At 33.2% G+C, this 27849-nt stretch overlaps 1 protein-coding gene across 3 annotated transcripts in view; it reads left to right on the top strand.

Moving 5' to 3' along the window:
- The window catches only part of LOC126892437 (plancitoxin-1), a 55027-nt gene that overhangs the window by 23660 nt on the left and 3518 nt on the right, over positions 1-27849 (top strand). Inside the window, exons 3-6 of one of the 3 annotated variants that reach the window (XM_050661968.1) lie at positions 10029-10092; positions 12685-12855; positions 17010-17313; positions 21222-21354. In XM_050661968.1, the coding sequence (XP_050517925.1) occupies positions 10029-10092; positions 12685-12855; positions 17010-17313; positions 21222-21354 (672 nt within the window). Of the gene's footprint in view, positions 1-10028; positions 10264-12620; positions 12856-17009; positions 17314-21221; positions 21355-27849 lie in introns of all 3 variants that reach the window. The other 2 variants (XM_050661969.1, XM_050661967.1) reach the window with 2 other exon arrangements.

The raw sequence follows: 27849 nt of genomic DNA, 5'->3' as shown, positions 1-27849 counted from the left end.
TTTGGGATAAACAAATTAAATAACTTTTAAACTATTTGACCAATTGCTTTGAAATTTAATAGTTATTTATGATATAAGTGTTAAAAGTATACGTTTAAGGCACGCATGTAAAAGTTTGTAGAATGAGCGATAGCTAGTTCTGCAATTCACATGAGTGCCTTAAAAATGTACTTTGTAACACGCATATCATACAATATTTTTTCTACAAACGTAATTACAGGACAATATCTCCAAAAACTTTTACTTGAACTTACTGACATTTCATTTTTATATTTTTTTGACATTACATCAAAATTGCCTATACGGTCAATACGAACTGCTGTGCCATAAAAATTTTAAAGCACTAGTGCCTTAAAGTAGCATTTTTAACGCTCGTATGGAGTGCTAAAAATTGCATTTTTAACACGGTTGTAGAAAAAATATAATTTAAGCACTAGAAGTCTCAGCATTCCATGTAATAAGAAGGTTCTAACTTAATTTTTACATAAGTTATGATGATTTCTAAAATCTCAAAATTTATGACTTATTTTCCTATTTTCTAAGCAATAAATAGTTTCTTATTCTGAAATTTGTTTAGACTGCTTCACTTTTTAGTAATAGACGAAAAAAGCGAAAATTTACCGTTTTTTGATTTTCATTTGTTTATAACTATGTATGTCATCAAAATCGGCTGCAGGAAACATATAGGTTATTAATATAGATGTCCATACTACTCAAAAAATTTGGTTTCTGCCTGGAGGGGGATGTGTCACGAGAAAAATCTTATTTCTCTGGACTACTGTTTTAAGGTCTGCATCTACTTTTCTTATTATTTTATTCTTGGTCCGCATTCAACAATTAGCTTCGTCCAACGGTTGACTTTCATTCTTCCTTTGTATCCTGCCCAGTTCCCTAGCCCTCTGAGTGACTTGCAGTTTGTGCACTATGTTGTTGTTAAAAGTTCATGTGTCAGTTTCATATATCAGAACCGGTAATACGTACTGATCGAAAGGCTTTACCGTTTTACCTTTAAAGCACATATTTGGTAAGGTTGATTTAAATACAGTTTTTAATCTTCGAAATGCTGCCCATTCTAAGGTACATCTTCTATTTAAATCTGCCTTTATTTGGTAGTTCGATTTCTTGTCCTAAGTATATTGGTAGGGGAGCCCAAGTTGGTAATTTTGCAGTTACTCGAGTGCGTCAGATGAGTCAGATGCGTCAAGGGAGAAATGGGCGTAAGGAAATGGGTGAGTCACAAAATTTCACAACAAAATCTATCGAATCATACCAAGCACGATCCCCCATGGAGAGGGCTGGGGGGTAAATTTAAAATTTTAAATACGAATCCCGCGATATTTCGGGAAATAAACATCAGATCGAAAAACTGGAAAATACATGTATTCAATATTTTTGAAAAATCTATCGAATAACTCCAAACACGACCCTCTTTGGAGGTTGGTTGGGGGTTACTTTAAAATCTTAAATAGGAGCCCCCATTTCTTATTGCAGATTTGAATTGCTGACGTAAAAATAAATAACTCTTATTCGAGACATTTTCTCGAATTATGGATAGATGGCGCTATATCGGAGAAAACGATTGTAGGAAATGGAAAATTTAATTAAAAAATGGAAAGTGCCCCACTTTATGGAAAACTTTACCTAACTTTTTCAGATTTTAGGACCTACTCTTCACAATCCAATAGGTCCCCATAACGCTCGAGTAATTGCAAATTTAGCATACTTTCCTCCCCTACTATATAGGGTGAGGCAGATAAAGGGCCTATTAGAAATATCTCGAGAACTAAAGGTAACTGAATTATGAAAATTGGAATAATGGGGTTTTGAAGACTGATCTATTTAATGAAAATATTTTCATCTACTTGGTACTTCCGGTTATACCGGAAGTTGCTTATAACTTCGTTTTTTTTAATGGGACACCCTGTATATTTTGACATTTTTGGATTCTCCTCGATTTCTTCTTTCTTAAAATATAATGTTTTGTAACATTATACAGGGTAGGTTAAAAGATATTTACCTTTTCTAATTAATTTCGTAGCAATATTCACACCCTGTAGGATTGTAGTAGTTTGACATAATAAACTTTATTTATATTCAAATGATTTTCAATATTGTTTATTATTGTTAGCAATTATTAGTATAGCTAAATTTTTAATTTTAGTATACAGGGTGGGTCTAAACTCGGAATGAGTATTTTCTGAGTTTTCTTAAAGGGAACACCCTATATTTTAGTATTGTAATGAAATGATATTTCATGGTACTTTTTTATTTCTTAAGCATTCCCTATACCTAACTGCTGTAATTTGTGCTTAATTGTTAATCGCACCAACAATCTTAACTTCGATGGTATTTTGACAGTTCAACCATTATTGGCAATTTTAAGTATCAGTCTAGATTAATATGTATTTATTTCCAAAAAATTATTTGTGATTGAATATTTTCACGGCCAACCTAATACAATTTCACATATTTTGTGTTGCAATTAATGTTTTGCTTGAATCACCAATAACTCACAAATAAGAGCAGTTAGGTATAGGGAGTGCTTAAGTAATTAAAATGTACCATAAAACAACATTTCATTACAATACTAAAATACAGGGTGTTCCATTTAAGAAAACTCAGAAAATACTCATTCCGTGTTTTGACCAACCCTGTATACTAAAACGAAAAATTTAGCTATACTAATAATTGTTAACAATAGAAGACTATATTAAAAATCATTTGAACATAAATAGAATTTATTATGTCAAGCTACTACAAGCCTACAGGGTGTGAATGTTGCTACGAAATTAATAAGAAAACGTAATTATCTTTTAACCTACCCTGTATAATATTACAAAACCTTATACTTAAAAAAAGAAGAAATCGAGGAGAATCCAAAAATGTAAAAATATACAGGGTGTCCCATTTAAAAAAAGAATGTGTGTGTACTTTGTACGCACGTAAGAAGTTATACTTCTACTTCTATTATATGATTTAAACGAAATTAATATACGTTTTATTTATATTTTATTTAAATATTAAACTAATGTATACTTACTACTTCTCAAACATTTTTATTAAAACAGTGCCAAAAATTAAAGTAATAAAAGAATAAAACACACACAAACACATTAAAAATGCCACAAATGATTTCTGAACATTAATTGTCGGAAAATTTTTTAACTAAATACGTATTTTCTGAAAATAAAATTATATAATAAATATACTTACAATCATAAAATGTATAAAAAAAAATAAAAAAACAAAAGTTTTTATTGGGATTCGAACCAGCTATCAGCGCGGTTGGTATATTGGGGTTCATTCGCCTTAAACGCTTCGCCACGGAGGAAATGTGTCATTATGTGCGAAGATCGACTAACGAAACGGATTAAGCTTTTGACATTTTTGAATTAAATTAAATTATTTTGATTTTGAATTGAAATGATTTAGAATTGAAAAAATACAACAAAACATAGAGTAAGAAAACAATATATTAGGTGAACATTGATAGAAATTTTTATGGTAATCAAATTATGTAAATAAAAGTATTACATACTATGTATTTTGGTAGGTTCAAATAGGTAGATACCTATGATACATTTACAATTATTACGTACCTGTTACTTTTAAAAACTATTTAAATGTCACTACAATTATAAACTTTTTTGTTTCTGTCCTCTTTTTCTTCTTAAGGTGCCGAGACCGCTTGTCGATCGTTGGCTCTCATGTTGCCCAGCATATTAACAATCATTGTCTTATTTACAGCCGCACGAAATAGTTCAGTGCTAGTTTTCCCAAACCATTGGCGTAGGTTTTTAAGCCAAGAAGTTGTACGGCGGCCCACACTTCTTTTTCCCATTATTTTACCTTGCATGACAAGGTGAAGTATGTCATATTTTTCTGGGTGACGCATTATATGACCAAAGTATTCCAATTTGCGCCTTTTAACCGTGTTCACTACTTCGCAACTTTTATTCAAACGTTGCAAAACCCTTTCGTTTGTGACTCTTTCTACCCAACTGATCTTCAGGATACGGCGGTAGACCCACATTTCAAATGCTTCTAGGTTTTTTAAAAGCGATTCTGTCAGTGTCCATGCTTCGACCCCGTAAAGTAGTACTGGGAATATATAACATCGGACCATTCTTATGCGAAGCTCCAAATTTAGATCATGACTGCACAGGATTTTCTTAAATTTCATAAGACTTGTTCTTGCTTTGGCAATTCTACTTTTTATTTCTGTACTAGGGTTCCAGCTTTCATTAATATGAGTACCCAGATATACAAGATTACTTACTCGTTCAATTGAGTCATTACCGATTGTTACGTTATAGTTATTATTATTTACGGCTGCCTGTTTACTAATAACCATAAACTTTGTTTTTCTTGCATTGAGTTTGAGTCCATATATCGCGCAGAATGCCACCATTCGGTTCAATAACGCTTGAAGATGTTCAATTGATCCAGTCAGCAACAAGGTGTCATCTGCGTATCTGATATTGTTCATAAGCATACCATTAATGAGTATTCCCTCTTTTGCGTTTTCCAACACTTCATTTAAGATTGTTTCAGCGTAAAGATTAAACAACATTGGTGACAATATACAGCCTTGTCGAACTACGCGCTTGATTTTTACTTCTTCAGAGCACTGATTCGCAACCCTAATACATGCAGCCTGGCCCCAATACAAATTTGCGATTATTCTAATGTCCCTACCGTCCAGACCGGTAGTTTTGAGAATATGTAGCATTTTTTCATGGCGAACTTTATCAAAGGCCTTTTCAAAATCAATCGCGCACATGGAAACGTCATGATTTACATCTCTGCATCTTTGAATTAAAACTTGAGTTGCGAATAGTGCATCACGCGTTCCAAGGCCACAGCGAAAACCGAATTGAGTACTTGAGATTCTTTCCTCAATTCTTCTAAATGTTCTTTGATGAATTATTCTGAGAAACGTTTTCAATACATGACTCATTAGGCTGATAGTGCGATAGTCGCTGCATTTTGTGGCTCTGTGTTTTTTTGGTAGTACAACAAATGAGGATTTAAGCCAATCTTTAGGAATTTTTCCGCTTTCGTAGATTAAGTTGAACAATTTCGTAAGTATCTTAATGCCCTCGGCACCTAAAAGCTTTAGTGTTTCTACGTAAATCCCATCTGGTCCGATCGCCTTGCCGTTTTTTGCGTTCTTTATAGCGTATTGCACTTCTTCCTTAGTTATTGGAGGACCGCTTATGTCATTTAGCGTTTCTAGTTCGCTTCTTTCATCATCGAATAATTCCTTTATATATTCTGTCCATCGTATTAGTTGACCTTCGATATCGATTATAATTTTTCCGTTTTTATCTTCGATTAGTGGAGGATTACATTTTTTATTCAGTCCTGCAACTTCTTTCAGTTTTTTGTGCATATTGAATGCGTCATAGATACGCTCGTAGTTCTCAATTTCTTTACATTGTTGTTTATGCCACTCTGATTTAGCTGATCTTATTTTTCTTCGAATCATCATCTTCTGTCCTCACAACAATAAAACTAATATATTATACATTTGTTTACCTTCATATTGAACAATTATTTATTATTGACAGATCATTTCAACACCCAATCAGAGCCCGTATAACGACTAATACCATACTGTCGGTGTGCGCATGCGCGCAGATCAATATAAATTCACCCTCAATCTCAATCGCGCCTAAAGAAGTATAACTTCAAAAACGAAGTTACAATCAACTTCCGGTATAACCGGAAGTAGCAAAGAGACCAAAATATTTTAATTAAATAGTTCACACCTCAAAACCCCTGTATAACAATTTTCATGATTTTCTTACCTCTAGTTCTCGAGATATTTCTAATAGGCCCTTTATCTGCCTCACCCTGTATACAGCTCAACCTTTCCTATATTAATAATTGTCCAGAGTTATATTCTCAGTTATATCTAGAGATTCGTTTGTAATTTTTGCTAAATTTATTTTTAATTGTATTCATTTTGATTTTGTATTTATATTTAATAGTAATTCCTGCGATTCTTTTGCTATTAACGAAACATCATCGCAAATCTCAGATGCTTCAGGTTTTCGCCGTCTATATCATCCCTCCTTTATTTGCCATTCTAAACTTCAAAACATATTGTCTGGAGCTAATGTAAATAGCTTGGATGAGATATTCTAATCTCCTTGTCCAACTCTTCTCTGTAGTTTTATGTTTTCTGTTGTTTCTTCTGTTTTTAGTTGCGATGTTGCATTGTCGTATATTATATACTTAATGTTTTTGTATATCGATCATCAACTCTATTGTTGCTTAAGGCATTCAGTATTACCCTAATTTCTATGGAATTGAATGTATTCTCGTAATCTATCATTGCTATACAGAGTGTTATATCGTATTCGTTTGATTTTTAGATTAGTAGATATTTTTTGTACTAGTATAAGATTTATACATTTCTAAAAGGGCTAAATCGCCTTATCGAAATGTGGTGCTATAAAAGAATAATTTTAAGTTTCTTAGGTGGAGAAGATTCGGAACTCCACAATACTAGAACATGTCAGCAAGACTACTGATATTATAAAAAACGCTGGACGGAAGGGCCGCCCGAGAACTTTATCGTACCGATCTATTATCGTTATCGTACTAGATACTGGCATTCTATAAAAATAACAAAGTTACTCGTTATTTTGATATTTTAGAAACACCTTGTATACCTGAAAATATTTTATGGTTCTACGCATCATTAATTCCTGCATTTGAGAAAATGTTCGATGCCATATTTCGGGGACACACTATAGATTATTGCAAAAATCAATAGAATATTAGTCATACTTGCATTTCAAATTAGTTCATTTTTCTGAGAAATTAATAGTTTACAATATTTGCATTTTACTGCAAGGATTTTAATGAAATTTTGGGAGTAGCCCAATCTCCTAATTCAAAGTCTATCCTATATACTATGGCGCTTTTATCATGGGGGCGGTTCCCACCACTTCTCGTGGATATTTTATTTTCGAATTGCATGGAGCAAAAGGAAGAATTTTAAGAAAATTTAAAAATGCGCTCTATAATTTGTTCTTATTTTTTTCAAAAACCTTTCATTTTAAACCCGTCCAACTTTTTGAAAGTAGAAATAACACTATATTAAGAGGTATTGCAAAAGAAAAACAATGCATTTAAATGCTGGTGGATGAGGGGTTAAATGTATGTACTTCTCATTTTTCCTTAAAGTACATTAGTCATATTATAATTTTTTGCACCATATCTCGCTTAGCTTGAATGTAACCGACATTTAACGGTGCTCGTTTTAAAGGCCTTTTCAAACACTACAAAAGCATGAGCACTTTGAGCATGCACCAAAAATCAAACTTTTTTTACCTACCGTATCTCTTTTTGTATTATATGTAAATAGAAAATTTACGAAGGAACGAATTTCTTTGTTATTTATAATCTAAAAAGAAAATTATATAGTGTTTTTAGTTTGATGCATAGTTTTTAAGGTATTCACAAAAAACCGTCCGAAAACGTGTCATTTTTAAATGAAAATGGCCAATTTTCAACTACGCATAACTCAAAAAGTATTGAGTTCTCAAAAAAAAGTATAGATCCATTTTTACTTAAAAATAGGTTCTCTGGCCACTTCCATGTTTATTTTGACCAACAAATTTTCTATCCCCTTGAGGGGGTGGGAATTACCCCAAGATAAAAGCTCCATAGTATATAGGGTAGATTTTGTTTCTTGAGCTATTCCCTACTTACTGTGAAAATATCAAGTACATCGATGTAGTAGGATGGAATTCGGAGCCAAATACTCTCATTGAGTGCCCTATAATAATGCTCTGCTATGATCGTGATGTGAGAGAGGACACACCTAAGATTCTAGCAAAATTTCTATTTTCTGTAACTTTTCGAGTTTTTGAGTTACAGCAACGACTTTTTTGTCATTGGAAAGGTAATTTTGCATTCTTTCAAAATGTGTAAAAATATACAGTGCGTATCTAAGAGATTAAGACTTTTTTTAATTTCCGGTTCAACCGGAAGCCATATTTTAGGTAAAATTTATTGTGTTAATAGATAATAAAGCACTATATATGTCTGCCAAATTTAAAATTTTAGGTTCTATTACAGAGGAAGTTACGGACACTCGAATATTTTTTTATAAAAAATTCATAACTCCCCTCCTATGAGGAGTTAAGAAATCTGACTAATGTTATTCAATTTACCGATAGGATATCAAAAATATATCAAAAAATAAACAAATTCCTTGGAGCCATTTTTGTGAAAATCTAGTTCAAAGTTATGTCAAATTTTGATCCCTTAAATATAGGCAACCCATAACTTTTTCTGAGAAACGATAATACCTACTGCCGTGCTTAGCAAAAACGCCGTATCTGCAAAAATCTGAAAAAATGAAATTTTTACTTTTTTCTAAACCAAATGTGCATATCTATCTTATTTACTTAATAAAAATGACGTAAGTTAAGCCAAAACACATTAAACGCACAGCGGCTTATGCCGTATCCTGTGTAAATGTATACGAATTCTTAAACTAAAATCGATTTACGGCGTTTTTGCTAAGCACGGCAGAATATTCTTGTTGTATCCCGATCTTTAGGCTATATAAATATTTTTTCAAATTAAATTTATCTTAAACAAGTTTTTAGATTGGTAGGGAAATGTGTCGGGTGGGCGGTCAGCCATGCTGGCCGCCATTTTGGATTTGGAAATGTCAAATTCCGTATTTCTATTTATCTATCGATGAGCTAACTTTAAGTTAAATTTCATTCGTTTCGGTCAAAATTTGCAAAAATGGGCCCCAAATAACCCCCCTATTTCGGCCCCCCTTTGAGAGATTTTTTTCAAAAGCTTAGTTTCTCGACAAAATTCTCTTAAACTTACTCATACCGAATTTCATAGAAATCGGTCCAGTAGTTTTTGCTGGGCGGTGGCGACATACGTACGTACGTATGTACATACTTCCGACATGTTTTTTTTATTTGCTTTTTAGACTCAGGGGGACTCAAAACGCCGAAAAAAAGTGAAATCTGAAAAAATTTTTTTTGCACGATCCTGTAATTTTATCTATTATACTCATACTTATGTATTATATAGTCATACTTATCATCTACTCATACTCATACATACATACTCATTATGTACATATACTCATACTTATGTATTATATATACTTATGTATTATATAGTATAGAGTATTATATATCTATGTATAATACTGATAAACAGGCTAATGGGTCTATAGTTTACAGGGTCTGATAAACAGGCTAATGGGTCTACATACATACATACATACTCATTATGTACATATACTCATACTTATGTATTATATATACTTATGTATTATAATATAGAGTATTATATATCTATGTATAATACTGATAAACAGGCTAATGGTCTATAGTTTTCTAATTTATATATCTTTCCCTTTTTAAATCTTAATATCTATAAGAGCGTTTAACCAAGCTTGCGGGTAGCTTTACTTATATCTGTATATTTATCTACCTATTGAAAATATTTTTTAGAATTTTTATGATGTGTTGTTCTACATATTTTATTATTTCTAATACTATTTCGGCTTCACCTGGAGCTTATTATTATTGGCATAGTGCACATTGCGTTTCTTATTTCGTCCTGTTATTCAGATGCAACAGATTTTAATATTTTTCAGTTTACTTTCTTTTCGTCTTTACCTGGTTGTGGTTTTGCTTTTGACTGGAATAATGTTGTTTGGTAGTAGCTTTGGATCATGGTGGTTATTTTTTGAATCTCTGTAATTTTCTCGTTTTCCATGGCCATCTGTTAAGTTTTGACAATTTAATCAATAAGTTCCAATATTTTTAACTTAATTATGTAGCTTACTTATACACTTATTGTTATGCAACCCACTCAGCAGCTCTGTATCAATGTGAAGATACTTTTAAGGCACTTGAAATTCAATAGTGTGAGTAACTTACGCAGGGAGCAGGGACTGTAAGGTATTAAAAAACTTTATTAATTTGTTGGATCCTTTTCTTTTTATAAAATACCTTTATTCATTGTAGACCAAATTAAGTTATATTTTGTACAACGATGAACCACCAAATCATCCAATATCTGCAGCGAAAGGTCACACGAAAGGAGTTGTTATTTCAAATACAGCAGGAGGTTACTGGTTAATTCATTCCGTTCCTAAATTTCCTGAAGTGGGCAATAGCTACTCCTTTCCTAGCACGGGCGTCAAATATGGGCAAACCTTTCTTTGTGTTACAATGAATTTAACAAACATAAATGCAGTAGGTAAGTTACAGTGTATTATCATCATCATCATCATCCACCCGTACGCGTCCACTGCTGGATATAGGTCTCCCTCTGCTCTTTCCATATGTCTCTGTTTTGTGCGGCTTGCATCCAGTTACTGATAACACGCTTTAAATCGTCGGTCCATCTGGTTGGTGGTTGATGGGCGTCCTCTGCTCCGTAGTGCTTCTTCTCTTGGCCTCCACTCGACAATACGTTTTATCCATTGGTTGTCTGATAATGTAGTGACGTGTTCTGCCCAATTCCACTTTAGCGATGCTATTCTTTCGACAGCGTATGTTGTTTTTGTTCTACGACGTATTTCTTCGTTTGTGATTCGGCCTCTCAGGGAGACACCCAACATCTGGTGTGTACAGTAAGGGAAAAACCCCTTACTGTATAATATAATATGTATCAAAAAATGTATATAACTTTAAGTAATTTAGGTTGTTACAAAAGATATTATTTTTAAATATGCAAACAAAACTGCGTTAATCAACCTTCGTTTTGTATTCTATTATTTAGTTGTCTATAGTCTATTACTACTCTCTATTTTTTCATTCCCTGATTATCACTCTTCTTTGGTACTATAAGTAATGGTGATGAGTATTCCGACACTGCGTTTTCAATGATTTCTTTCTCTAACATTTTGTCTATCTGTTTGTTGATTTCCGTTTTCTGTCCGTGTGGCAATCTATATTGTTTTCTGTAAACTGGTGTCGTATTTTTCTGCAATCTAATTCTTGCTTTGTATATATATTCGTTGTAGTACAAGGATCGTTCTCCAGATAAAAAAACATCTGCGTATTTCGTACAAATTTTTTCTATGGACCTCTTTTCTTCTAATGTCACTGTCTCCGTTTGTATCGTGTTCAAAAGTCGTTCGACTCTGTCAACCATTTGTCTTGTTTCTCCCATGCAAAATTCGGAAGGAATTTGGAGGAGCTTATGGCTAAGCTAACGATTGCACAAGCCAATGGCAACAGTGGATCGGAAGAAGTGTTAGCAGGAGTTACTGAAAAAAGCATATTCAAAAATGGATTCAAGGATGAAAAAATTAAAACGATACTAAAAGCAAAAGAAATCGCAACTTTAGCGGAAGCAATCGCTATTGCTAAGGACGAAGAATCAATGGCGCGATCAGAGACTTCAAATGTATATCACATGAGTAAGGCACATAGGGAAGGAAGAAGAAATATAGCGTACGGATATAGAAATAGATTCGACAGAAGGAAGGAAGAAAATAGAGATAACAGAAATAGAGCAACACAGGGACAAATGAGACAACAATACAATAACCAAACCAATTTTCAAAAACGTAGAGGATCTTAGAGATCACCGAGAAGAGAGAACAACAACTAAGGAACGCATCAAAGAGGATATAAAAGAGGTAATGAGACAGGAACATATTTAGCTACGAGCGAACAAAGGACACATAAAACACCCGAAGTAGAGTTTTTTCGTGACCCCATGAATAGAAGCTAATCAATTCGAAATAAATGGATTGAACTACATAACAGAGCATTTTCAAGGAAAAAATATACGACTGTTAATAGATACAGGCGCAGCTGTTAGTGTAATTTTCAACGAATCATTAGACAATGACAAAGAGATAAATAAAAGCAAACAAATCAAATTAAATGGGGGTATCAGGAAGTACGTTTACGATGGGAACACTTTGGTGTAACATAGAATTAGTACAAAAATCAGGAGATATCATCATATTAGGACATGAATTTTCAGTCATGAAAAGTTTTTCACATAATGTGGACGGAATAATCGGCTCAGATTTTCTATCGAGATATCAAGCAACAATAAACTACGAAACTTTAGGACTAACATTGGGAATAAGAGAGAAAACATCGGAAGTACCTATGGAAACAATAGGGGAGAATTTTTCGATTCTACCAGTAAGATACGAATCTATACATTTTTTTACAATGGAACTGAAACAAGAGAATACGTAGTGATGCCACAAGAAGTTTGCGAAGGTGTACTTACCGCAGGATTGATAGTTAAGCCCATTAACGGTATGCTACCCGTAAGAATGATAAATGTAAATAATACAGATATAAAAATTAGAAATTTTAAACCTACGATACAGAATTTAGACAAATTCAATATTTTTTGCATATTTAGAAACAATATCTTTTGTAACAACCTAAATTATTTAAAATTATATACATTTTTTGATACATATTATATTATACAGTAAGGGGTTTTTCCCTTATTGTACAGGTGCTCCATAGCCCTCTGAGTTACGCGAATCGATAACTATCACCGAACTAGAAGAAATAGGGTTTTATATTTTGTTATATAAATTTACTCCTCGTTAAAAGTATAAATATTTTTTGTAGACCAATTTAAGTTATATTTTGTATAACAACGAACCCCCAAATCATCCACACTCTGCAGCAAAAGGTCACACGAAGGGACTTGTTATTTCAAATGCAGCAGGAGGTTACTGGTTGATACATTCCGTTCCTAAGTTTCCGGAAGTAGGCAATAGCTACTCCTTTCCTAGCACGGGCGTCAAATATGGCCAAACGTTTCTTTGTGTTACAATGAATTTAACAAACATAAATGCAGTAGGTAAGTAGAGTATATATACAGTGTAGGAATTCTTCTTCTTCTTCTTCTTCTTCTTCTTCTTCTTCTTCTTCTTCTTCTTCTTTTTGTATAGGCATGATTTGGTCTGTTTTTTCAATGTGCCTCTAGTAAGTTGTCGTTCCGTCGTTTTCGTGGTCTTCCCACTAATCCTCTTCCTATTAGGGAACTGCCCGTCGCTTTCCGTACTACTCTATTTGTTATCATTCGGCGTATGTGGTTATTCCATTCTACTCTTATGTTTTTTACCCACTTATTAATGTTTTCCACCTTGTACCTCCGTCGTATATTTGTACTTCTAGCTCTGTCGCATAAGACCGCTCTACAGCTTGCAAGAAAACTTGCTGCAATTTCTTGCATACAAGACTTTCATGCAAGTCTATTGCATGGTCCCTATGTGCGATTTTACAGCTTGCAACCCGGCTTGCATGCAATTAATGTTGAAAGTTTTACCTTTAACCTAACTTATAAACTTTTGTTTTTTTTTAATTACTTTATTGCTGTTTATTTATCTTGGTAAATTTCGAAATGCCAAGACTATCAAAAATAGACAAATATAAAAGGAAAAAGGCGGTAGCAGCAACTTAAGTATTATTATTGCTGCAGCCAGCCTTTTAGTTACTAATTATTTAGAACGCCGAGATCGGAGATGGTGGGTAAGACCTTAGTTGAACAAGAAGAGGGGTAATATATCTCTAACAGAAGAATTGATCCAAGTAGATGATGAAAATGACTCTAATTTTCTACAAATGAATGAAGGTACATTTTAATAAACTCTTGGTAAAAATTGAACGCATAATCACAAAGAAATCTATACTTCGAGATACTATTTCTGCGAAACACAAATTAATTATTCCTAAGGTACTTAGGTAGAGGAGAGAGCTTCCGTAGCTTAATATACAATTATTATAGAATCTCAGAAATTGCCATTTCATTATTCATTCCCATCGTTAATAATATATTTCACAAACAGAAAACAGCTGATCGGCATGTATTCGTGAATCCGTGTCAATCAGTGATTATGACATTTGATATTGTGGAAAAATAAAATCCTACAAATTCACCTAGACTTGCATGAATACTTTCAGAGAAAATGGCACCAAACCGATTATCGCGCAATCGCAGGAAGTTGCATGCAATAATCAACTGACGACATTCTGCGCATGCCTTTAGGCAACTTTCTTGCGTCTTGCAAGTAGAATTGCAAGTTGTAAAGCGGCCTTTATACAGATCATCTGTTCCTATACCACTTTTATTTGCTTTTAATATTTTATTCAGTTCAACTTTGTAGGTTGTCCGAATACTTTTAATTTTATTTTTAATATCTGTTATAGTCAGGGTTTCTATTTCTATTCGAAAACAAATAGCTTCATAGCTTTTTTTTTCGCTTTAAATTGTTCGCTTCTAATATTCCATATGGGGCGTGTAAATGCAAAACTCGCCTTATGGATTCTATACTCTTGTGAGATAATCAATAAAAATGTTTCTTTAACGTTATAAAAAGAGAGCTTTGCATATTTCTCTGATTTTTACGTCACCAAATTGCCAGTAAGGAGACAGTTTTGCAAATATTTGGTAAGTTTTTCTAAATGTACGTTGGTGAATGAATTTTAAACTACAGTCAAGTCATATTTGGTATTTTTTGCAAAAAGCGAGTTTTGCATTTATACGCCTCATATGCACTCCTCTTTCTGGTATAATTCTAGAAACTTGCAGATATGGTTATATCTTTATTTATTTATTTAAAATTTGACATTTTCACGATATTATATATCTATGGTTTTCACAAAGAATTTAACCTCTTATGCTGACTATTTAACCCCACAAAATACAAGTCAACGCAACTGAAGGCTAGTTCTCACTGTTAAGCACTGTTCTATCTGATAGAATCATTTCCGCTGATCCATTAGACCAAGAGCTAGCAACGTTGGAAAAAAATCATTTTAAGACGGCTGATTCTTTCATATATTGTTCCCTATGCTTCCTCGAACACCGTGCCGGCCATCTGGCTACTGATACAGGTTGTGTTCATTACTGCGCAGCACACTTGTACAGGTAAACATATCGAATTTAAAATTATTGTAAGACGAAAAATTTTTTTGTCATTACTTTTTAAACATTATTAGAAAAATATGAACTAAAATTGCCAGACATTTCTGTGGTTTAAAAAGTAATGACAAAAAAATTTTTCGTCCTAAAATAATTTAAATTCAATATACAGGGTGACTGATGAGTGAGATAAAGCTCAGTAGATCCGCTATAGTAATAGATAGCAATACAAGTTAATAATAAAAATTGTGGCCAACTTTCAGCTTCACATTACGAAATTAGTTAGATTGTTACAGGGTGTTCGATAACATAGTGGGAGACCAAACTTATGTTTTTTTAAATAGAACACCCTATATTTTATTTTATATTCGAAATCCTCTTAACTTCCCCATTACAAAAATATAAAGGTTTGTTATATTTTATAGGGCTTTTATAAAGTTATGACCAATTTTTTATGAAAATCGTAACAAGTTCAGCTCCCTGTATAAATAAAAAAAGCACAACAGCGATGGTTTATTGGTGCCATATTTTTTTGTTGATTGTGAAATTTTTTAAGAATTGTTGATATTGCTGATTTTCCTTATATCGAATACAGGGGAGTCAAAACGCAAGTACATTCTTTTCTCAGAAATTTTAAATGGAACTTTATGGTAAAGTTGACACCATCTATCTATCTCCCGTCGGCAAATTCAAACAAAAATATAACTCCAGACCATCTTTTACCACCTTTAGTCCAGACAAATTAATATATGTATTTAATATATTTTTACCACCAAAAATGAGATGTTTTAATCAAATATTGCTTCAAATATAATCTGCAGAATAATTTTGAATTCACGTTCCGCTAATGAACTTGCTTTTTTGTCCTTAAAAGTAGAAAAAAAGTTTCAATTCTATTACTAAATATTTCATCTAAATATAATCGTCTAACAATTTTAACTGTACTAATGCCCAAGTATACATTTTCAAGTGTTAAACTGATTGATTTACAATGAGTAACCCGGTTGTAAAAATACCGGCATATGCCTTAACAAAAGGAACATCGGTTACTTGAATTTCATAACAATACAAATGTTATCTGTTTGAATTTGCCGACGGGCGAAATATCTATGGACCCGACTTTATATATATTTTAAATGGTATTTTATATTACTATCGAAAAATATCATTACCGTACTTTAATTTTTGCATAATATTCTTTATGCCTAAATTTGTCAGTTTTCCAGATATTTTCATTTTTCAGAGAAAGTTATTAATTAGTGTTCTATTTAAAATTACTGTGAAAATAATGTACTTGCGTTTTGACTCACCCTGTGTTCGATAAAAACAAAATGAGCAATATCAACCATTTTTATAAATTTTGACAATCAACAAAAAATATGGTACCAATGAACCATTGCTGTTGTGCTTATTTTTATTTATACAGGGAGCTGAACTTATTACGATTTTCATAGAACATTGGTTATAACTTTGTAAATACCCTGTATGACATAACAAACCTTTATGTTTTTGTGATGGGGAAGTTAAGAAGATTTGGAATATGAAATAAAATATGGGGTGTTCCATTTAAAAAAACAAAAGTTTGGTCTGCCACTATGTTATCGAACACCCTGTAACATTCTAACAAATTTTGTAATGTGAAGCGCAAAGTTAGCTACAATTTTTGTTATTACCTTTTATTGCTATCTATAGCGGATCTACTAAGCTTTTTCACACTAATCAATCACCCTGATTTTGTGTTTACCTGCACAGGTGTTATGTGCTGCGCAGTAATGAACGCAACCTGATCAGCAGCCAGATGGCCGGTACGGTGTTCGAGGAAGCATAGGGAACAATATATGAAAGAATCAGTCGTCTTAAAATGATTTCTCGAAAACGTTGCTAGCTCTTAGACCATAGGAAGGCTTTTCAATTTTATTGTAATACCATATGATAGAACAATATCGCTGAATTGACGTTCATATAAATCTATTTTATTTCTATAGCATAGAATCAAGGATATTGATCAATGAGGTTGACTAATGAGAACCTGCCTAAAGTTTAAAATAGTAGATAGAAAAGGCATACATTAATTATTTTATAATTTTTAGGTCTTCAACTTCAGTACAACCAACCCCACATCTACCTGCAGCAGGTACTCTCAGATATTAAAACTCGTGTACCAGATCTAGCAAGTGCAGCTCAAAATGTCACTGTTAAGTCCGCTCCATTCTATCGTGTTGCCCAAATCTATTCAAAGAAGAAAGTGGCCTTTACCTCATTCGCCAAACACAGAAAATTCAACCAGGAACTGTACGAAGATCTGGTGGCTCCATACTTAAAACAAGATTTAGTGGTTGAAACATGGCCAAATGGGGCTGGTAGATTACATTCCAATTGTAGCCGTGTATATAAGTAAGTAAAAATAGTAACTTAATTTTTGAATATTTGAATATTTGCTTTCTTAATCTTGAAAAGTGGTTGGAAAACGGGGCTATGAAATCTTTATAATATAAAGATAGGAAATACATACTTATGACTGCCATATATTATAACGAGCGATCCAAAATTATTGGGATCAAAGCTAGCCGTGCAAAAAATTACGTATGTCCTCTTTGAATCTGAATTTATGTCATTGGTTTATCAATTAATTTTGATTAACATTATAAAACATAAGAAATCAGTCAAAACTTTTAACATAGAACTTTAATCAAAAATAAAAAGAATTATAATTATAATTATAATTATAATTATATAATTATAAGTAACAATAATAAATAAAATCAAACAACCAACATCCCTACATAACCTAACTTTTCTTGAAGTTGACGTACACTGCAAAGTTGACGTAACGTAAACTGGTAATTATATCTTAATTAAGAATTGACATGCACTGTATAGCTATCTCCTATCACCTATGGTGACAATAATTTTGGATCACACGTTACATATACAACAGCCATATGTGTTTCCTTAATACGGGAAGGAAAGATTAACTAGATTTTAATCAGAGTCATAATCATCGTCAATCAGCCCTGATTTGTCCATTGTTAAACATAGACCTCATCTCGATATTTCCATGTATTTCTGTTCTGCCCCTCTGCTATTAGACCTGGATCCCGCGTTCCCAAAAAAAGTTGATTAAAAGCATGCTGAAAATTTGTTCATAGCTTAACGGTGTTTAGTCGGACAAACTTTGATGTACGGGAACGCTGGAACAGGGGAAATTTTAATTATTGTGGAACAGTTTAAACATTTTAAACGTCAAATTACGAAAACGTCCCATGTATTTTGTCGGACAGAACATCCAATTGATTTGTTACCCTTTCATTAAACTCTCATGCAAAAATCAAACTGCTATTACTAACCAACATGATTCCTGTCATTTGACATGTTCTTCGTATTCCACTCATTAAAATGCCCAGTTGGTGATAAACACCAGTCTGATTTTTGCATGAGAGTTTAATGCTATTGTAACAAATCAACTGGAAGTTCTGTCCGACAAAATACATGGAACGTTTTCGTAGTCTGACGTTTCAAATTTCTAACCTGTTCCACAATTAAAACTTCCCCTGTTCCAGTGTTCCCATACATCAAAGTTTAACCGACTAGACACCGTTAAGCTATTTACAAATTTTCAGCTTGCTATTAATCAACTTTTTTTTGGTACGTGGGATCCAGGTCTATATCCTTACAATTAGTCGCAATTATTTGAGGCAGTCGGTCGATCATGATGGGGAGTCTTTCTCTGATTCGCTTGTCTGCTTATAGTGTCCATTTATTCTCATGGTCTCATGGACTCTATCGTATTCCCCTCATATTCATGTTTGCCTTATAATACGTTCGATAATGTTTTCCAGTATAATCGGAGAATACAGTAAGCAATGGGATTAGAGATTAATACCTACCAAAAGGACCAAATTCATGATCATCTCCAGAAATTTGGATGCACTTGAAAACTTCACCATAACACTGAATACCAAGTCCATTGAAAGAGTGAGCAAATTTAAATACCTGGGACGTGGCTTTTTGAAGACTGGGCATCGGACAGGGAAGTAAAATATCGCATTGAGCAAGGTCGATAAGCTTTCGTAAAACTCAGGAAGGTACTGACTTGTTCAGATTTCGATCTTCAACTTAGACTAAGGTTTACTAAGTGCTACGTATGGTCGGTGCTGCTATATGGCGTAGAGGGCTAGACACTTAAAACGAGGGATATAAACAGATTAGAAGCCTTCGAAATGTGGCTGTATCACCGTATCCTAAAGATACCATGGACGGCGAACGTCACAAATAGATGTCCTTAAGTGAATCAACCAAGAACGCCAACTTTTCGAAACCATTAAGAAATGGAAAACGGCATATCTGGATCACATCATGCGAAACGAAAAATACCAGTTTCTTCAACTTATAATCGACGGTAAAATTGAAGGCGAGAGAAGAAAATGACGCAAGATAATGTCCTGGCTCCGAAACATAAGGTAATGGACAGGAATTTAACTACATACAATCTCTCATACACATTGCAAGAAACAGAGAGGTACCTAATGGAAAATGTGATCGCTAACATCCATTAGTGGATTTGCATCTGAAGAAGAAGAAATGTCTTCCAATTATGTTTTATGAAGTCATTGGATTATCTGCTAAACGAGAGTTGAGACCCTGAGACTGAAATAAAGATTAGAGTAGAATAATCCAGAATTTTTTTTAAACTTCGTAAATTTCTGACTGATCGCAAGTTAGATTTAAACCTGAGACACAAGATGCTTTGTTACGTTTCCTCTGTTCTCTTGTACGAAATGGAAGCACGTAGGCTAGATCCGCTTAAAGTTTTTGAAATATGCTTTCACATAATTCTCACATCCACATTACAAAATTAGCTCACTTTTGAGGAGCCATATCGGGAGCCAGTATAATAATTATTTACCTCATAGTAGGATAGCACGATATATTACTAACTGTAATGCATGTGCACTTGGGGCACATCGAGAGAATGGGAAGTAAATGAATGCCAAAAATGGTACTCTCACGAAGACCAATACAAAAGAGGAGGAAAGGCAGGCCAAGGAAAAGATGGAAGGACAGTGTGTATGAAGACTTGAAGAAAAGTAACTTTGAGAGATGGAAAGAACTAGCATTGGACAGGAGGAGATGGAGAGAGGTGGTGAAGGAGTGTATAAAAAGACTGAAGTGTAATTAAATAAAATGTATAAGTTTTATAAGTTATGTAAGTTATATTAAGTTATTTATTATATTATTTATGTAATCAGAAATGTAAACATTTTAGCCCTAGGCCTACAAGGCCTGTTGCGCTTAATAAATAAATGTAATGCATGTGATTTGTTATTTCTTCTGTGTAACTTGTTGGAGTTCCAATTCGAGTTCTTCTACTAAAATCATATAAATCATTATGGCACGTTTACCCGTATCCATTAACTGGCATCAGTCGCACTGACACGAGAGCGCTGGCATGGTAGTGGCATCAAAGAATATAGACGTGAGTAGAAGGGTATTGCCCTGTAAAGTTTTAGCATAGGATTTTATGTTCCCACAGATTCCCACTGAGTAGGTGCATAGATCTGACAACGACTACGGAGCTTACGCGATCTCACCACCGCCCGCACCGCCGCCGCAATATTCCTCGTCACCAAGCCTGCTTTGAAGTAACAAATAAACGTGACCATCTGCTCCATATAAAAGCTTCTTCTAGGAGAGTATATATTAGTTACTGTCCTGGCTTGGCACATGCTAGAATGGTTTACATGTGGCTAGGAAATTTTCAGCCCGTAGCTAGTACTATTTCGAGATCAATAGAGCAACAAATCCACTGAAAATTGTAAATATTTCTAAAAGAAAAACAATGTTTGACTAAAACAGTTACTTTGGACACTGTGTCAAATTGCATTGGATGAATAAACAGAAGCTTTATTTTTTATTCTTCTTCAAACTAGTAGAAGGGGGCGCAAGTAGATTAAAAAATAGAATTCCATGCTATTAAACTATCCTAGCTTAAGACACTGGCTTACTGTCTTTCTTACTAGCTTAGTAGCCTACACGCGAAGCTAGTTGTGTATTCATGAAGCTAGTTATACTAGCTTGCTAGTTTAAAAGCGCTAGCTTGCTATCCTAGCTTGAAAAACTAGCCTCGTGTAATCCGGGCAGGATAGAAGGTTGGTTTATTTTGCCATCATGCCAGTGCTATTCCAGTGAAACTGGCGCCAGTTACTGGATACGTGTAAACGTGCCATTACTTAAAAAATCACAATACGTATATCTATATCTACCTGGTAGTATAATTTTTAATTACATTAAACTTGTTTTAGGGTAAACAATATTCAGAAGATCAATATGTCTGTCGTTAACGTATCATTTAATACGACTAGCGACCATTCCAAATGGGCTGTAACTTCAAATTCCAGCAGTTCGTGGAGTTGTGTAGGAGATATCAATCGTGCGGTGGGTATAAATGTCTTTTGTCATGTTCTATATACAACGGCGTAACTAGGATGATCCTAAAGGGGGAGTTATAAGTCCAAAATGGCTTGATTTGTCAACAACACATAAAGGTGTTAAGCATATAGACCCCAAAGTAGATCCCAATGGGGGGGGCGTTATAACCCCCAAACCCCCCCCCTGGTTACACCTATGTCTATATACATGTATTTAAAAATATATATATATATATATATATATATATATATATATATATATATCGTTTATTTAACACTACAATAGTAGCACCTACGTTTAGTGAGATGAACCGTTGGACGGCCGGAATGGTGCATCTTTCGCACTCACCATTGACGGCCGCCTAATAAGCGCTTAACGCTCATTTTAAATATAATAATTAAAAATAACTGCTTAGTAATACAATAATGACACAAATCTCTTCAGCATCTTGTAGGGGGGCTTTAAACTTTGATTTGGTCACTTTCTGACTTTCATAATAATCATTTTTAACCGAGTTATTAAGCCTTGAAAATGGCTATTTTCGCGTTTTTTTAATTTTAAATCGCGACTAACTTTGCAGCTATCAATTTTAGAGAAAAATCACAACAGACCTTTTTTGCTTAGAATTGCCAAATTATCTAAAAAATGTTGTTCGAAGTGAAAAAATTATTTTTGTGAATTTGTTTAAAAAAAATTGTTTAAACAATTTTTCGACCGCCTGGCACCATATGGATTTTTATAAGGACCTCTTTTTGAGTAAGCTTGTGCAAAAAATGAATCGGAATAATTTGCCTAACGTGGGCGACGATACAGCCCGGACTATATGAGTAATGAGATGCTCATATTTAAGTTAAAGAAGAGATAGAATGACTTGGTGCGATCTGTTGATTGAATGTGGGTTCAATGGACCAGTATCTTCTTCTACAGAAGCACACAATAGTTGAGATAAAGGCTTTGCTTGGACTTTTTATGTTATCTTCAATTATAAAATATTCCAATGAGGTCATGCTTCAATTATCTATTAAAGATGTGTTGGGTCGCCCAATATTTAATGAAGATTTATTTAAAAAGATTCGAAATACTGCTTGTTATCTTAAATTTGACAATAGCATGGATCGCGAAGAGCGAAAGAAAACTGATAGAACAGTGGCTCTTTCTAAAATTTTCAATCATTTTGGGTCTAATTGTCAAAATCTATTCATATTTTGTGTAAGTGTTGATGAGATGATATTTCTATTCAAAGGTCACTGCGGTTTTAGAATTTACTTGCCTGCAACCTGCAAAATACGGTATAAAAGGAATGTCCTTAACAGATATATTCAGGAAAAGATTCGGATGATGTTAGACTTTCAGAAGAAGAACTGAAGCTTTCAAAATCTGCTCAAGGTGTTATCCGATTATCCAAGCCAATAGAGTGAATTAATCGAAATACTACCGCTGACAACTATTTTTTTTTAACGAATAAAATCCTTTATAAAAGGTATATTTGTTAAAATTCCTAAAAAGGGCTACATCACAAAACTAGTTTTCGATCGGATGACCGATCATCATCAGTGCTTAACTAAAATGTGTATAATCTAATAAGATAAAGCAAAGTTTTTAAAATTTTGACTACGGCTTTAAAAAGTTATAGGTTATACTTACGTGAATCTAACATGCTAACCACCAAAATACAAAAATATGTGGGTAAAAACCCTTTACAATTGATCCGTCATGGGAACATAGATGAATAATGTGAACTTAAACATGGATGTCTAAAATATCCAATATATTATGCTCTAGGTACCATTGAGCTCGAAATTGACTTGTTCACATGTTGACTATATGGTAACAAGTGCCAGTGACAACGGAAATTCCGAACGATGACATGACAGAAATGACAGTTCCACAGAAAGTTGAAAATTTCCCTGTTAGTTATGTGGAATCTAGTGTAAAGCTAGATGTGGAATCTAGTGTAAAGCTAAATTGGGAACAGTAACTGTAATCACTCCACTGTAATAAATAATCAATTAAAATGAAAATAAACTTGATGTTATACAGTGCGTCCATAAAATAACGCATAAATTCATTATTTCGTAAACGGGAGACTAAAGAAAAATCCCGAAACAAATCGATTTTTATTTTTAATTTCCGATTTTTTGGCATATATATCATACTAGTGACGTCATCCATCTGGGCGTAATGACGTAATGGATATTTTTTTAAATGAGAATAGGGGTCATGTGATAGCTCATTTGAAAGTTTATTCAATTCTCTATTACCTGATATACATGGTGTAACAAAAATACAAGTCATAAATTTAATCACATATTCTGGGATCAAAAATAGTTTGACTGAACCTAACTTACCTTAGTACAAATGTTCACAGAAAAAAAGTTACAGCCCTTTGAATTTACAAAATGAAAATCGATTTTTTCCAATATTTCAAAAACTATTGGAGATTTTTTATTGAAAATTAACATGTGGCATTCATATGGCAGTAGTATCTTAAGAAAAAATTATAGTGAAATTTAGACACTCCATAAAAATTTTATGGGGGTTTTGTTCATTTAAACACCCCAAACTTTTGTGTACGTTTAAATTTAATTATTATTTTAATAACATTAGTTAAACACAAGGTTTTAAAAACTTTTTTGCCTCTTAGTACTTTTTCGAAAAGTCAGTTTTCATCGAGATATTTTACATATTTGTCAAATCCACCATATATTTGTATACGGCTAAGTACGATTATGGAGACTTGATAATAATAGGAAAATTTATTTATGATTTACATTTTTAGGTATATTTTGAACCATATTAAAAATAAGCCGCATCTCGATAAATGGTGCCTTATCGAAAAAACACAAAGAAGCAAAAAAGTTTTAAAAACACTTTGTTTAACTAATGGTATCGCAGTAATGGTTTAATTGGAACGTATACAATCATTTGGGGGGTTTAAAGGAACAAAACCCCCATATAATCTTTATGTAAACATATTAGAAAAGAAGCCGCAACTCGATAAAAACTGCCTTGTCGAAAAAATACTAAGAGCCAAAAAAGTTTTGAAAATATTGAATTTAACTAATGGTATCACAATAATAATTTAATTGAAACGTACACAAAAGTTTGGGGGGTTTAAGGGAACAAAACCCCCATAAAATTTTTATGGAGTGCACAAATTTCACTATAATTTTTCTTTAAGATATTCCTGCCATAAAATTGCCATATGTCCATTTTCAATAAAAAATCTCTAATAGTTTTCGTTATATTCGAAAAAATCCATGTCCATTTTGTAACTTCAAAGGGCTGTAACTTTTTTTATGTGCATATTTGTACTAAGGTAAGTTAGGTTTAATCGAACTATTTTTGGTCCCAGAATATGTGATTAAATTGATGACCTGTATTTTTGTTACACCCTGTAAACATGAACATACTTATTTATACAAGGTGTTCAAAAAAACATTTTTTTAATTAAAATAATTGAGACAAAAAGAACAAAAGAAGAATGTATGTAATTTATCTAATTCAAAATACGTTTTAATGTTGTCAGAAAACAGGAAAAAATGTTTATTTGGCAAATAAATATTGTTTTTAGCTTAAATTCAATGTTAAAGCTGCCACCCATCTGCCTCTTGCCAGTTTGAACATTTCTTTTAAGCGAAAATCAATGTTTATTTGTCAAATAATTTTTTTTCTGTTTTCTGAGAGTAATAAAACGCATTTTGAATTAAATAAATTACATACATTCTTCTTTTTGTCTCAATTATTTTAATAAAAAAATGTTTTTTTAATACCCTGTATAAATAATTATATTAATGTTTACATTATTGAATAGATAATTGAATACCCTTTCAAATGAGCTATCACATGACTCCTATTCTCATTTAAAAAAATCATCGATTGCGTCATCACGCCCAGATGGATGACGTCACTAGTATGATGTATATGCCAAAAAATCGGAAATTAAAAATATAAATCGACCTATTTCGGGATTTTTCCTTAAAGTCTCCGGTTTACGAAATAATGAATTTATGCCTTACTTTATGGACGCACTGTAGTTATGTTTTCAATGAGAGTGGTAGGCAAACCACCCTACCTGAATTTTTTTAAATTGATTGCATTCCACCAAAAAAAAAATAAAATCTAAAAATAAAGTTTTTGATGGTGGGGACAGGGGGAAGGGGGTGGTGGGTTAAAATTACGATGAATCTTATGTCTTAGGTCCGGTTTCACCAACAACGAATAAATCAATGAATAGCTATTCGTCGAATAAAATTTATTAGACGTTTAAGTTTATAATTTGTTTCAATCTAATTTTGATAATTTAAAGTTAAACTCGCGAATTTACTTTCTTCTAAATATTTACAGCCAGATTAACTTGCCAATTTACTTGAGTATTTTTTTGATAAATAAATAAAATAAGTCTTTTGACGTTAGTAAAATGGAGAAATGTCAGTTTAATGGTCGAATAACTTTAATCATAGAATAAACTACTATTTGTCATTGGTGAAACCGGCCCTTAATCACATAGAACTTAAATAAATGAAAAAAAATGAATTCTGGTAGTGAGGGAGGGTAACTTTTAATTTATTTATCCCGTCCATAAGTGGAAAGTTTGATGCGCCACTGTCGACGCATGTGCTATTGAAAAGTGACGGCACAGTGTTCATCCGTTTTCTTTTAGGTTCTACTATTTAAGTTATAGGGTCCCATCGTGCTTAAATGATTAAGAAATTTCACCTATATAGCGGCTCTTAGTCTAGTATGGGTGTAGGTATCACCCATCCATTATTAGTCTAGTGGATGGGTGATACCTACACCCATACCATGAAAACAATTTTTATGTGTTTGTGCAACGTGTATATAAGTGTAACGTGTAAGTAAAAAAAGAGTGTTGATGACGTTTATGTCGAAAGCGCTCAGCTAAAGAAATAAATTATTTACACACTTTGACATACTACATTTTCATTTCCTTTATTCATTCAAGTGTGTACAAACTTATCAGTCTTTTAACTAAAAAATAACTAACCTCACTTATGTCATTATGTCGGTATATTGAAAAAGAATAAGCGACAAGATTCTTTGTAGTTTCAGGCTAATAAAAATAGGGGCATTTGTACAACGCTCTAAAAATATATCATATTAGGTATACAAAGATATCATATTAGGTATACAAAGACGGAGTAGTGAGTAGAGCTGTGCTCTTATTATCCTCTATACATTACATAAAAGGCATTAGATTGGGAAAACCTTTAGTACAAGACCAAAAGATGATATTTTAGACAGGGCCTGATTTAAGTGGGGCAGGCTGGGCAGCTGCCCGGGGCCCCCACAAAGCTCCGAACGTAAAAAATCAGCACATTATTCACATCGAATAATTTTTGTCAATCAATTAAATGTGATATTTCGTTACATGGAAGGTTTCACTCCTGTTGAAAAGTTTCTCATATTTTTGTCAAATCACGGTCATAAAGCAGAAGATATATTTAATTCTCTATTGACATTCTTGCAAAAACATGATATCGATTTGAAAAATTGCAGGAGAGAGTCCTACGACAACGCGTCAGGGCCTCGATTTTTGACCCTTCGCTTCGTTATCGAACGTATGCGCTACGTATACTAAACAGATACGAAGCTAATACGTTCGATAACGAAGCGAAGGGTCAAAAATCGAGGCCCAGCTGTTTTGAGTGGAAAATACAATGTTGTTCAGGCTTTAATTAGAGAACATAATCAGCCCTATTCTGTAACTTTTAACAAATCGAATAGAAATGACCAAGTCGAATCGTAATTACCCAAAATCGGAATGTTTTATATCTATCGCGTCATTTTTGTGTTTGGATTGGTATTCTGTAACTCATATCGTAATCGAAATCTCTGACTTCTATTTCACGTGGTTCTGAGGAGGCGGCAACCGCGCATTAACCAGTGTTCTGTGACCTGGTTGTTACTCGAAATATGCCACCGTTGCCATATCCTCAATGTTTTCATACTTTCTTCATACTATCCTCAAGTTTTGAAAAGTAAATAAAATATTAGTGTAAATACTGGATGCAAAAAGCTCAAAAGAGAATAAATGGTTTTAAATTAGAGTTAATTAAAATTGATATAAAAAAGAAGATAAACTGATAAATAAAAAGATAAGTGAAAGTGAATATAAGAAGTATAAATGCTTTTAACGATCGGTTTTATAATCAGTTAAGGTGGACTTTAAATTTTAAGTTGGTACCTTTATCAATGCAATTCATAAGGGTAAATGTCAACTTTAAAGTGAACTTTAGTTAATGTTCACTTTAAGTTGATTATGAAATCGGGCGTTTTAAATCAAAGATATTTAAATTGATGTTATTAGGTTTGTTTCAACATGAACTTTTGGACGGTCCAGAAACCGTCACGAAACTACTTGTACCGTTTGTTGTGCGCATGTTCGTAATTGTGTCGCCCAGTTATCGTCCGATGACGGTAATTTGGAAACTGATGTTGGAACGGTTACCTGACTCATAACTGATTTATCTATCAATA

Source organism: Diabrotica virgifera, chromosome 9, assembly GCF_917563875.1.
Source record: "Diabrotica virgifera virgifera chromosome 9, PGI_DIABVI_V3a".
Classification (NCBI taxonomy): domain Eukaryota; kingdom Metazoa; phylum Arthropoda; class Insecta; order Coleoptera; family Chrysomelidae; genus Diabrotica; species Diabrotica virgifera.
Note: the sequence above shows the minus strand (reverse complement) of the source record. Positions and strands in the feature narration are given on the sequence as shown.